Raw genomic sequence first — 13,679 nt, forward strand, 5'->3', positions numbered from 1 at the left:
AATCTTTGAGTGAGTTTGGATCTAGAGGTTTGGGGTTTTTTGTGAGAATACTGTAACTTTCCATTATAGCAATTGACGTATTTCAGGATATAGTGAAGAACTTTGGCAAAATATTTTTAAATTGCAGGACTTTGAATCCTTATGGCTTATTCTTGATGATAGCAAGAGTGATAAGGTCGACTATGGAGAATTCACCCATGCCATCTTTGGAGAAATGAATGAATATAGGAAAGCATTTGTAAGAAAAGTAAGTTTTATTTCAGATATTTAAGTGTAAATATTACATGGTCTAACTTTGGAGTTAGTTACTCATTCTAGTTGTTGAGTTTTGTTACTATTTTTCTTAAGTTCTGTACCTGGAAACTGACTTCTTAAAGCTTCAGTTCAGTTTAACAACAGAAAGGTAAATTAGTGGACTGTTAAAATAGTTCATTTTAAATTCTAGGAATAATTCCTTTATTATTTTGAGTTTTCATGCATATGTGCTGCTCTTATAGTTCAGTCCAGAGTATAAAGCATCTGACACCTTTAGATGATCTCTTCCAAAAGTCTGTTTCCTTATTTTTGCAAAAGACAAATTTTGGCAAATCTGCATGAGTAGGCTTTCTTCCTGCAGTGCCTGAAATAGGAGGCATTAATACTTGTCTCCTTTGAGACCTACAGGAAGAGTCATATTTGTGAGACATGTTAGGTGTGAAATGCAACTTGTTATTTGTCTGTAATGTAATGTGGAGCCGTTTGCAGTATCAGATATTTACCACAAACCAGCCAAAGGAGTAGCAAGTGCATATCAAAATCAAGAAAAATGACATATACTTTTATGCTTTCAATCATGGAGGATCCAAATCTCCTAGCCTTATGTATCAAGCCTGTGGATTTGAGTAAACAAATGAAAATGAAGCTGCTCTTAGCAGTGCTGGAGAGGCTGTGAGGAGGCTTCTGTCAGAATGATGCAGAATCTTAATAATTGGAGGAGGCAGAAGAAAAGCAGCTAAACTTCTGATTCTAAGGATGAAATAGAAATTAGGGAGAGAAGGCAATTATTTTTCTTTGACCAGGGGACACACATTTGATGTGAAAACTGTTGAGGTAAAATAATCCTGAATCTTCATAATCTAGAATGTTTTTCTGGTATCTGGTACCTTACATAAAATAGGTAAACTGACATAATCCATTGTACAAGATCCAAAAGCGTGTACCTAGGTAGTTAAGTGTATCTGATCTTTTAATATTTCCACTTTTTTTCCCCTGAGATGCTTATATGAAACTTTTTTCCCCCTATAGGCTTATATGAAACTAGATTTCAATAAAACTGGGAGTGTGCCTATGATAGATGTCAGAAAATGTTACTGTGCAAAGAAACATCCTGTGGTATTGACAGGTAATTCACATGAACAAACTAACAAGCAAACCAAAATCTCAAACTACAGAAGTCGTCTTGTTAACAGAGACATAAGATCCGGAAACTGGTTGGAAATAAAAACTGTTTTCATATTTTCTTAGACTTGAGCTGTTAAAGGGGAACTTTCTTCATCTGAGGACTTAAAATCAGTCTCTCCAGAGCATGACAATAAGTAGTAATGGAGTTCATGTACACAGTTTTAATACTTGCTCTCTATCAATCTGCTAATACTGCTGGTATGCAGAGTATCTCTTTTCCCTGCCTCTGTAAGCAGTTGTTTCTCAGCTTTCATCTGTAAGTTTTCAGTGGCAAATATGATACCAATAATTTTCACTTAGTAGAATACTCTTATTTTCACATTACTGTTTTCCATCAAAATATGCAAGGATTCCAACTGACACAGAATGTACTCAGCACTCGAATGATTTATTCAGAAGGAACTTAATTTATTTCTGGGACAGGTTTGCCATCCTTTGCAGAGGAAATGCTGGTTTATTCATTATTTTTTCAGGATTCTCAAAAATTTTTAAAGTCTGCCATTGAAAAAATAAGACCTTAAATATTTGTTTGTCAGTTTTAAAAAACAACACCCCATATACCCAACTAGTAGCTGTGAAAGTCTCCATGCTGTCATGACCCTTTCTTTTTTGTCTGTTAGAAGGATTTTTTTTATATTGCCAGTGATTTTAATGGTAACACATGAAGTCACATGGGGGTATGGAATACAATATGTGATTTTTTTTCCAATGCTGTAATGCCATATTTTTTATACTTTTCTTCTCAATGCTATGAAATCATCTTGAGTATTATCTTTTTAAAATCACTAGGATACAGATGTAAATTGCAGAACACTTTTCAAACACATATTTCCATCTTAAAGTTTACCCAGAACTTTCAAGTTTTATTGCAGTAAACATGCTTTCTTACAAGATAACTTCAGAATTTTAGTTTACAAATGCATTATGCAGCTCTTGTAGTCATTTGAAGAAAAAAAAAAAATCCTGATCTCATAATTCACTCCAACTGGTTAACCCCATGTTTTCTGTTGATACTTAATTCTATCATGCTATTAAAGTAAGGTAATTTCTACAGTAAGGTAATTAAAAGTAAGGTAATTTCTAAGTAAGCCAATGACTTCATTCTGAAATCAGAATATTGAATTTGTGCATGAAAAAAGTATTTGCAAGCTAAAATTTGAAACTTTCTTGCCTTAAGTATATTAAATGCTACATATTCACTCTTCTTTAAAATGTATTTAATAGAAAAATATACTTTTATAGGCAAAACTGCAGAAGAAGAAATGAAATCTTCATTTCTAGAAGCATTAGGAGAGTCCTGCAGCAACCCCAATGAAGTGTCCTATTCTGAGTTTGAAGATTACTATGAAGGATTAAGTTTTGGAATTGTGGATGATGATGATTTTGTTAATATCTTAAGGAATTCATGGGGAATTTAGAGTGGAAGATGACAAAAAAGAGGGGACTTTTCTAAACAAGGAATGGCTGAATAAGAGAGGATGAAGTCTTGATATGCTTTCTAATTAGTGTCTTAAACTGATTTCAGTGACAGAAAACTTTAGATGCTTTCAAAATAATATGTGGCAAATTTCATGGAGTGTCTGTTGAGTTATGGTAGCCACTCTTCTAATAAAAATACTGTTCATGACTTTTCACTGGAAATTAAGGCTGTTTCCCATACCAAAAGCCATTTTTTTTTTTATAATAAAATAAAGTGTCCCATTTTAAAATAAGGGAATTAGAATACAAAAATGCCTGAAGGGGTATGTGCAAGAGAAAATTTTGTTTTATGATGCATTGTGAAAAGCTTCAGATTTGACTGCATAAATGTGAATTGTAGCTTTTCTTCAGAAATTTTTTTACAGCATTCTTTGTCTCACTTATTTTTTCTTATGCAGGTACTTAGCTTGAAAGAGAGCAGGTCATCCTTTTCTGATTTTGAGGATGTCTACTGTACTGAAAGTGCAGAGATGTTCACAGCATTAGCCCCTTGGCCTGTGCACTGTCTTGACTGATCTTGCTTTGTCATTTTGGTCAGGCATCTGAAGCTGAGCATTGAATCTCAAAGGTTTTAGTAATCACACATGTATTTTGTAATGCTTATCTTCCTTTCCTGTATTTTGCTAAGTAGTTTTCAAAACAAATAATTTATATTTAAATATCTGTTTTCTTTATATTGCTGGGATTTTTAAACTAAAACATAGCAATTAAATCTTTTGTCAAACTGATATATAGCATTTTCTATCTACTCTGAAAGTATAAAAGAGAAAAGTATTTTTAAAAAGGCCCAAAAAAAACACCTCTGCCATCACAAAAATTAAATCATATATTAAAGTATTCTTTGCTATTTCAGATGTTCTGACAGGTACAATTCTCAATGTAATACATCTTGCTAATTCTGTAAAATTCTTTGTGTTAAGAAATAAAAATATATAGTTAATGAGAGAAAGACTTTGGTTTTCATAGACCTGTCACTGAAATTAACTGTATGTTGAGCCTATGCAATTAAAATTTATAACTTTCCTCTAAGCCTATCTGCCAGGTTTTGAATTTATAGTCTGTGGTTAAAAGAATCTTCCTCTGAGACAGAATTTGTGTTTCATAGGAATTAAAGGGCAGTGCTGGGATGGATGCTGAAATGAGAGACTTTGGTCCCCTGTGGCTGACTAGCATAGTCTAGATATAGTATTTCCTTGATCTAATAACTTGTGTGCTTTTATGTCTGGATTGTTTGACCTGGCCTCAGATGTAACAAGTACTGGAGGTTCTACTCTAAATCATCAAATGAGGGATTTTGGGGGGTTCTGTTGGAGCTGTAAAAGTCTGTATGTATTTTTACAGGGAAAGGCAGATTTTGTCAATACATATTCTAAGCAAGAATTCTGACTCATTACGATTTTCTTGTTCCCCATTCCTGCTGGAATTTCTCTCACTGGAAAGGTTTTTTTAATTAGTGTTCTTGGAACTGGTGATTCTGAGAATGGCAGGTAGTTCTGAGAAGGGAAGCTTTAGGTGGTAGTAGAGTCATCTGCTCATTAACTTGTCCATTCAAATAGCTGCAAAAATACCAAGTCACATTTTTGTTAGTTTTTTAAAGAAATCATGTGCTCTATTTAGACTTTTTCACTTAGGAGAATTGCACAGCTCAATTTAATGAATGAAAGTGCTTGTGAAATGAGGTATTGACATATTTCTTTATGCAATGTTTAATTTTATTGTGAAGCTTTTAGAAAAATTGTTTCACATTTTCCTATGGAATGGAAAAATTCAAGACAAATAGATGTGTACTAAGTGGGGCTGCTTGTCAGAAGAAGCTGTAGAGCTCATATCTGCCACAAATTTGTTTCGTTATCATGGAAATGAGGTGCTGTTAAAAGAACATAGCTTTGGTAGTTCTGCATTTTTTATTTTTTATTTTTTATCTGAAGACAGATCCCTAACAGGATAATCTAAGATAAATTCTAAAGGTCAAAATTTTCCAGAAAATGAAAGCAGCACTGTGGTAATTACGTGAAATCTGCTATTTGTATAATTTCTATTAACTACAAGGTCATTTACACAGGTCCTGCTTGACCAACTCTATCTCCTTTTATGATCAAGTGACCTACCTTGTGTATGAAGGAAAGGCTTTGGGAGCTTTGGGCTTCAGTAAAGTCTTTGACAGCATTTCCCACAGTGTTCTCCTGGAGAAGCTGGCTGCTCCTGGCTTGGCCAGGTGCACAGTTAGCTGGGTAAAAACTGGCTGGATGGCTGGTCCAAGAGGGTGGTGGTGAATGGAGATACATCCAGCTGGTGACTGGTCACTGGTGGTTTTCCCCAGGGCTCAGTAGTGGGGATAGTCCTGTTTAATACCTTTGCTGATGATCTGTAGGAGAGAATCAAGTACCCCTTGGTAAGTTTGCAGACTGTGTGGGAGCCTTGATCTGCTGGAGGGTAGGAAGGCTCAGCAGAGGGATCTGGGCTGGATCAATAGGCTAAGGCTAATTGTATGACGTCCTACACTTGGGCAACAAGGCCAAATGCCAGGTCCTGCACTGGGTCACAACAACCCCAAGCAGCACTACAGGCTGGGGACACAGTGGCTGGAAAGTGGCCTGGTAGAACAGGACCTGGGGGTGCTGGTGACAGCAGCCAAACATGAGCCAATGTGTGCCCAGGTGGCCAAGAAGGCCAGTGGCCTCCTAGCCTGGATCAGCAATGGTGTGGCCAGCAGGAGCAGGGCAGGGATTGTCCCCCTGTAGTGGGCACTGGTGAGGCCACACCTCACCAGTTTTGGGGGCCTCACTGCAAGAAGGACATTGAGGTGCTGGAGCATGTCCAGAGATGGGCAACAGTGCTGGTGAAGGGTCTAAGGAGTAAGTCATATGAGGGGCAGCTGAGGGAGCTGGAGTTGTTTAGTGCAGAGAAGAGGAGTCTCAGAAGAGACCTTATTGCTCTCTATAACCACCTGAAAGGAGGGTGTAGCCAGCTGGGGGTTGGCGTCTTCTATGAGATCACCATCAACAGGACAAGAGAAAATGGCCTCAAGTTGCAATGAGAGGAAGTTAAGATCGGACATCAGGAAAAGAATTTCACCAAAAGAGTGATTAAGCATTGGATCAGGCTACCCAGAGAGGTGGTGGAGTAACCATTCCTGAAAGAGTTCAAGAAATGAGCATGGTGGTTTTTGGTCAAAGCTTGGACTCTGTGATTTTGAAGGTCTTTTCCAACCTTACTGATTCTGTGATCAGTTGTTGTCTCATCAGATGTGATGTCTATGGTGAATTTTTAATGGTATTCACAAAAGTCACTTTTATCTGCCCCCAGTTTCTCATTGTCTAATCTTCAGATGGTGGCAAAGAATTCAAACCAAATTCAAAAGGTTTGCCCGCCATGCTTACCATGAGTAGAAAAACGCAGTAACTATTCAAACCAAGGTCTGTGGTATCTGTTTTTTCATTAAGAGTTGTCTCAATGGCCTGATTAACTGTGCTCTGACTTGCTCTTATTTACTTGTGAACACTTAATGAACCTGAATCCTTTTCTTTAATCAATGCTTTGTAGCCTTAAAATCATCTGGAAATGTCTAGTGGGTTTACTGCCTTTAAATGTGTTTCAAACAAAACTTTCTACATTTGCTATCTTTTTAAGAATTGCCCATGTTTCCCAAATTAGAGTGGGGTTCTTCGTTATAGTGGGGTTCTCAAAGAAGAATCTTCACTGAAACTCACTGCTTAATAAACTAGTTGTCTTCATGCCACCATGATTTACACTTCTGCTAAAAACTTCTAGCAATTTGCTGCAATTGAGAACATCAGCAGTGCATTATGGTGTGAACTTATTTTGTCCTATTACATGTGCAGGCTCCCAGAAGATATGTAGAAATTAGTTTAGTGATTTAACTCCTTTTCTTAAGGTCTGTAACTACTTCATAAAATGAAAATGCAGTGACACTGTAACCTGGAATCTTTAAGAGCACTTTGAAAAATCGCAGCACAGGCACACAGAGGAAACCTTTGTTTGCTGATAGAAATATAGCATCCTCACCAGGGGTGGCTTTGTTGCTGAGAGGAGGCATTCCTACTGATTCACACTCAAAAACTAATTTCTCCTCCATAAGTTACTGCCAGGTGATCAAATTTTGTGCATCTTTGTGGCCAGAGCAACAAAAACATTAAAAATGTATCTACCACAGTGTGTTTGTAGGGATGTGCTGTTTACTTTTGGAGTTTTGAGTTTTTGTTTTTATGGGCATTGAATATTTAATTTGTTGGTTGGGTTATTTTAGTTTGTGCATTTTTGTTTTTTATTGTGTGAGGGAGTTTTTTGTGTGTGTGTGTTTTTTGTGGTTTTTTTTAGTTTTATTTTTTGTTTGGTTTGGAGCGTGCTATCTCTACACAGTAAAAAAGCCTAGAACTGATCTCTGATGTGTTGAAGAAAACAGATTAGTTTCTGTGGTGAAAAAGAAGAAAGTAGAAAATCATATACTTTTTTTCCTTGATATTACTCTAAAGTTTATCCTCCTTCTTCATACTTAGAAATTCAGACTGAGATAGTTCAGTACTTGCTTTTCATGTTGTCAACCATCTTGTCTTTGACAAGTTGAGTCAGAACTACTCTGTTGTAAACATCAGACATCTCCAGTGATGCAAGAGGTCTACTTAGGTTATTTGTTCTGCAGGGGACATTTCAAAATGTTAACCAGATTGGAAGGTTCTTAGGAAAGAAATGTGGGAAGACTTGCATTGCTTGCATGATGACCTTATGAAATATTTGTATTTTGTGACTCCTGTACTTTCGTGGTGTCCCTTTTTGACTGTGAGGAACCTGAGGCCTAAAGCTGATAAAAAAATACCTTTGAGAAAAAAAAAAAGATCTGTTTCTCACAGGTTTCTTAATATTTATTAGAGCCTCTGTTGTATTTACCTGGGATTTATGGTATCTGACTACCTCTTTTCTGGGTATTTTTTTTTCTCCTCTGTCATGTGCTACATTTTGGATGGAATTAATTGGATATGTGCACAGAGGCTTCAGTATCAACATTTTCTGCCACTGTCAGAATGGATGATAACTGCTTTACACTGCTGGATACTTCATACCCATTCTGCTATAGTAAACCCCATTCTGCTGCAGCAAAGCACGGGTTAATATCAATATCAAGCTAAAATGACAGCTTCAGAGATTTATGTTAAAGCAATATTCCTTTTTTTCTTACAACTTGTGTTGAGTAAGTGAACACTTAATCACTCCTGTGTCTAATTCTGGGATCCTATGATTTGTCTTGGCATGAATTAAATCCTGCACTCACAGTGGTAAAATTATTCCCCTGAAGTAATTTCTTTTGACAATAGCATTTGCCTTGCAGATGCAGTGATTAACTGCAGGCTTCAGTTGTGAATACTGCAGTTGTTTTCATCCTCTAGACTTTCTTGAATTCTTCTCTGTTCTCAATGTTTCATGACCAAAGGAAACGGCAACAGAAGTCAAACCAGTGCTTTTATTTTTCTCTTAGAACAATCATTTTGGAAGTGCCTGATGTAGAAATACAGTTTAAACCAATATATAATATTCTGCTTTTTACAGGTTTAATATGCTTTTGAGAGATATCTGTTCTAGATATTATTGTTGCATAGACCCAAGTAACCACAGGAAATAGGCACTCCAAAAATTCAGCAGTGAGAAGTGAATCAGTTGTTAGTGCCAGATAATTAACTTTCCATATTCTTTGTGTTTATTTTTTGATACTTTGCCCCTTGTTTGAGACTATGTGATTTCTAAGTTCTCTTTCCAGTTTAGCTTGGTATGCCTCCAAACTTTTCTTTTGGGAGCATCCTTCTTGGAAATGAGCTTCTTCAGTAACTGCCATAATACTAAAATATGTTCAGAAATAAATCAAAATATGAACTAAAGAAGATATGCACCACCACAAACTAACATCCAGCAAGAAAAGTCTCTGGGGAAAAGGATAGGAGACAGGGCTGATAAAAGCAAACAGTAGCTGCAATGGCATTCCTAGTCTTTAATATTTATTATATTATATTATAATACTATTCCTTCACATAAAGTCAGAAGAAATCTGTCTGGAAGAGATTTTACAAGGTTGTCTACTCCATTATTTTGTATTATCTGGAAAAAAATCCCAGTTGTGCTGCTTTCTTATTTGTGATGGAGATTCCACCACATTCTCAGGTAATCTGTTCTATTGCTGTTACAAGTTGCTTGCAGATTGACCTGAATATTTCTTGCTATGGTTTAAGCTGATTACTGTTTCTGCTATCCCATCCTTCCCTTATGTAACAGCTTTGAAAACTATTATTACATCCCCTTTGATCTGAAGTCTGCTAAATATTGCATATTAATTCCTAAATGTAGCTGTTTAGGAAAATTGCATTAACTGGACAAATTGAAGACCACTCTCAATATTCTCCCATCAGTGCCAACTGGCCTTTTCCTTGTGTTGAATTCAATGTTCTACATGAGGTGCAGTGCTCTGGTTAAGGTCTTCCAGTGAGGCACTTGCATTGTAGAGCTTACTTTTGTATCAGATGTCTTTCCTCCCTCTCTCTTTGCTTTCACAACCTGATTTTATTAAGTCTTGCTGACATTGTGATTTTAACTTACAAATTTTCTTCTCAATAAGTGATTTTTCTTGTATCATTTCAGTTGAAGTGAAACGGTGAAGTTCTACCATGCTTTGAGATATGGGGAGATGTTCCTGCTGGAAAATCTGGAGTAGTGTCTCAGTTTTGTGGGAGCTTTGTGCTTACCCTTTTTTCAGGTTCCTAACAGGTTTGCATCAGCTTTACCTAACTAGAAGTATTATTTCTCCATCCCAGTTTTGCTTTATGTTAGTGAACTCCACAGCATAAACATGGAAACTTTAATGGAAAATAAAAAAGAACTGTAAAATTTTATTTTTTTAAGAGCAGGGGTAAAGGGAAGCTGATCCAAAATGTAAGGTGTTTAACAGCAGATTTTGTCACTGTATGTAAATAGTCATATTTAATACCCATTTAATAAATGTAATATGACTGTATGCAGGTATTTAAGCATTGCTTATTTTCTATACCATATGGGAATGGAATATATGGAAAATCTTTGCGTCAGGTGAAAATATCTTTATTAGACTTCAAGGTGTGTAGTACTCCCTGTTGTATTGGAATGCAGGTAAGACAAGCCAAAGCTTGCTTCTCTACAACAGTGTTCAGGATGTAGGATGTCTATTAGTTCCTGCTTCTTTCTTTTCCTCTTTTCCTTAAGTTAGGCTGCCTCTAAGCTGGTGAAGTGAAAAGTGTTATCAGTAAACAGAGAGGAGGACTGCTGTTTCCAGGTGATTTTTCTTTGGCTCCCTTGTCAACTTGCTACTGTATTAATGTCTGCAGTGCCTTCCTCCTCCTCCCCTGTAAAGCTACTACCATAAAAAATACATAAACCCATGAACTGCCTCTCACCCCGAAGGAGCAGTCTACAAGGTTGCTTTAGTCACCAGTCAGGATTATGTCACAGTTACTAACTTTATAGTATTCTTTTTGGTTTAATTGCATTTTTCTCTCACTAAAATGAAAAGAGTACTAAAACTGCAGCTGTTTTAGTTCCAAATAAACATGGACTAAAAACTCTTCCTTCGCATTTTGACTTCAAAGACAGTCTTTCTGATAATTTGTTAGATTGAATTTTACTCTTGGGCTGTAGAGACTGTTTGATAGCAGCATGAATGTAGGCTGTGAATTCTTAACTCATCATATCTGTGAGCAATTTAAAGGTGGAAAAAGACGGTTTTGATGCCTAAAAAAATCAACCCAGAATGAGGACAACGTCATGATAGTTTAGACTGAGTTTAAATTGATGGTTTCTAATATCTATCTTGATAAAAAGTGTTCAGAAGCATCAAACAAGAATTGGGATAGTAGGTATCAGTTTAGTGATCTAATAAAATGTAAATGGAGGCTGGAGTCCTATCTGTGCTTCTGGAAATGCCTTATGTCCACTTCATACCATGAAGCTGATTGTCCTGCTGCCAAGACAGGATGTGGAGATGCTTTTCCCTTTAGGAGAGATGATGAACCATAGGACTTCTTGCCCATCTGTATTCTTGATACATTTTACCTAAGGGAAGGGCTGGGTGGTTCTAGGGTGTAGGGAGCTGGCACATGGAACCTCCTAAGAAATTTTCAAAATTAATATTAAAAGCCTAAGCCAAGGAGTCATTAAAAAATGTAAATGAACCTGATAAGCAGTGGTCTTTTTTTTCCCCCCCAAGATTAGCATAATATTCACATTAATCATGGTACTACTAGATTTTAAATTAGAGCTTCCTTTTATGGAAGGAGGAGTCGCAATCTTTTAGTCACAGTAGCGGGAGAAACTTAAAGGTATATTTAAGTCAGCATCTCTGCTCTCAGAGCATGTCTTTTTGCATTTTTTCTTCTACTCTGCCAATCCAAAAGAATCCAAAGAAAAAGCAGAGCCTTCCAGAACTTTAAGGCACATATCATTCTCTTTCTGAATATGTAAAAGTTTATGGAAATCACCATAGCTATAGTGACTAGTAAAAGTGAAGCAGGTATTCACTCTTCCTATAGGACACAGATGTTAGAGGTTGATGCCCATTTCCCTGTTTCTATGGTTGGGCAGATCCAATCAGTCCAGGACCTAACACGTGTCTCTGCTCTGAGTTCCTACTTCAGGAGGTGTACAAGGCCTCAGACAAGACTTCTGCTGCCCTGATGGCCCCATTCCTCCAGTCCAGGCACATCTCTGCACATCTCCACTTACACCACGTGCCCAGTACAGGTAGGTGCCAGGGGCTGATGTTTTATTTGCTGTGTTGTACCTCCTGTTCCTGACCCAGGTGGTGTGCTCAACAGTATTTGCTGCAACATCAGCCCCTGAGCCTGCACCTACCCCACCTTGGTCCAAACTAGCTCTTTTTTTTTTCTTTTAAGGAAGACATACTTCTTCTGGAGCATTGCAGTTCAAAACAAATTGGGAAAAGATCTTAAGGGTATCAAATGTTGCTGAAATGTTTACAAGATCAGCACGAAGATGGCATGTTCTCTGACAGCTAAGTGTAAGAGTTGATGTGACCAATGTGGTTTTACTCTTTGAATAAGTATGTAACCTAACTTGTTCAAAGACACGGAGAAACCTGCAGTTTTACAACCTTGTATTATTTGACTAATACTAAGAAGAGCTACTAACTCACAGTTATTTAGGCTGTTGCTCTCAAGACTTCCCAGCTCAGCATGACCTTGCACAGCTGTTGAAGGCCCACTGGCACCTTGTCTCTGAGGGGGAAATGATGCTGATGATGCTACCTGCAGTGGATCTGGTGATTCCTAACTGGCTCTCCCCGGTCTGGTAGGGTAATGGTTCTGGTTTATGGGTCATGGCAGAAATCTGTAGCAGCACCTCTTAATTTGGCAAGCAAGACTGAAGCACAAGCAGAGGAGATGCAGTGTTTATCTCTTGAGAATGCTGTTCTGTTTCCATGGCAGTAGACAGCTCAGTCCAGATTTGGGCAATCTTGTCTGCAAAGTAGCACAAAAAAAATTAGGAGAGGAAAAACTTAACTGCAGCTGAATGGAGGCAGTCAAAATTAATCAGGCTTGCATACACTGAGATTGGGTCTGCCATATGAGACTGCAGAAACTAAGAAGAAACCTCTTTGCTTCCCGCATTGCTCAGGCATCTGATTTCAAATCTGCCTGCCTCAGTTAGTGAAGATGTCTGGGAGACTTCTGTGCCTTGAACTCTTGGAGTTGCCTTTCTAATAGGAAAACTATTGCTATGCACAGTGGGAAGACAAAAGTGTTACAAAACATAATTGTTAAACTTTGAATCAATAGTAGAAAATGATTATTACGAGGTATCCTCTATACACTGTTAATCAATTAAATTGCTGCTGCTTCAGGGTTGCCTCAATGACCATCAGTGCAAACATCTTCAGAACATGATCTCTTAAAGCATATCCCTGATTCTTGAGGCATGTGTATTGTGGTCTCTTCCCAAAAATTAGTGAAAGGACTGGAGATTGCTAGTCGTGGGAAGGAAGGAGATGATAGATGAGGTTTCCAGTTGAGCTTTGGTGAAACACAGAAACTAGGCGTAACAATGCCAGTCACCTGAAAACCTCTAGTTCTTATAGTGTGTTTCCATTGATTTTGGTAGCATGTGAAGGAGAGTGTGCTGACTTCCTCAAATAAATCACTGTCATATGTAGATTGTGTATCAGATTTGAAGTGATTTTAGAAGATTAGTAAAAATTAGCATTAACTGAAACATAAGACTGCTTCCAGAATATTTTATTGAATGGACCTAATCTTTTAAAAACACAGATTAGTTGTTCAATAACAGTTTGAATATCAATTAGGCAGTAGATAGAGTGTATGCTGGATGATAGATTATTTAATTTACCAAAATAAAAGTGTAAAGGTCTCTTTTCCATTTTTTCCCCCTATGAGTCAAAATATGTCCAAGTCAGTTTGATCACCTCTAAGACTTAGAAACTAAATATCACTTTAAATTTCTTTGCAAGGTTGTTCAGTGGTACATATACAGTCCCCTATAAATTGGCTGTTTCTTAATACAGTCTTTGTCAACGAAGTGAAAATGACAGATGTTTCAGAGCAAAGTGTGTTTCAGATGTTTTTGTTTTGTTTAGGGTTCTTGTTGTGGTTGTTTTGGGTTTTTTTTGTCTCTGTTCTGAGGAGACTGCTAAAATAAGATAATAAGGCTCTTATGTTTAGATGAGTTTAGTTCTTTCAGAGCACGCTCTTCTG

At 37.2% G+C, this 13,679-nt stretch overlaps 1 protein-coding gene and 1 long non-coding RNA gene across 51 annotated transcripts in view; one reads left to right on the plus strand and one right to left on the minus strand.

Annotated features, from left to right (window-relative positions):
* Positions 1–3,948, plus strand: part of CAPS2 (calcyphosine 2) — a 30,354-nt gene extending 26,406 nt beyond the window's left edge. For 46 of the 50 annotated variants that reach the window (XM_086884309.1, XM_086884312.1, XM_086884310.1 and 43 more), the window contains 3 exons: positions 128–247; positions 1,285–1,381; positions 2,683–3,868. In XM_086884309.1, the coding sequence (XP_086740435.1) occupies positions 128–247; positions 1,285–1,381; positions 2,683–2,858 (393 nt within the window). In that variant the 3' untranslated portion in view covers positions 2,859–3,868. Of the gene's footprint in view, positions 1–127; positions 248–1,284; positions 1,382–2,682 lie in introns of all 50 variants that reach the window. The other 4 variants (XM_086884334.1, XM_086884335.1, XM_086884341.1 and 1 more) reach the window with 2 other exon arrangements.
* LOC147653612 (uncharacterized) lies at positions 236–13,355 on the minus strand. The gene is made up of 3 exons (XR_015285507.1): positions 12,104–13,355; positions 5,028–5,284; positions 236–4,475 (listed from the first exon to the last, which is right to left on the minus strand). It is a non-coding gene; the product is annotated as an uncharacterized LOC147653612 (long non-coding RNA).
* Between the last annotated feature and the right edge of the window lie 324 nt (positions 13,356–13,679).

This window comes from Cyanistes caeruleus, chromosome 4 (genome assembly GCF_971803275.1).
Source record: "Cyanistes caeruleus chromosome 4, bCyaCae1.hap1.1, whole genome shotgun sequence".
NCBI classification, from domain to species: Eukaryota; Metazoa; Chordata; class Aves; order Passeriformes; family Paridae; genus Cyanistes; species Cyanistes caeruleus.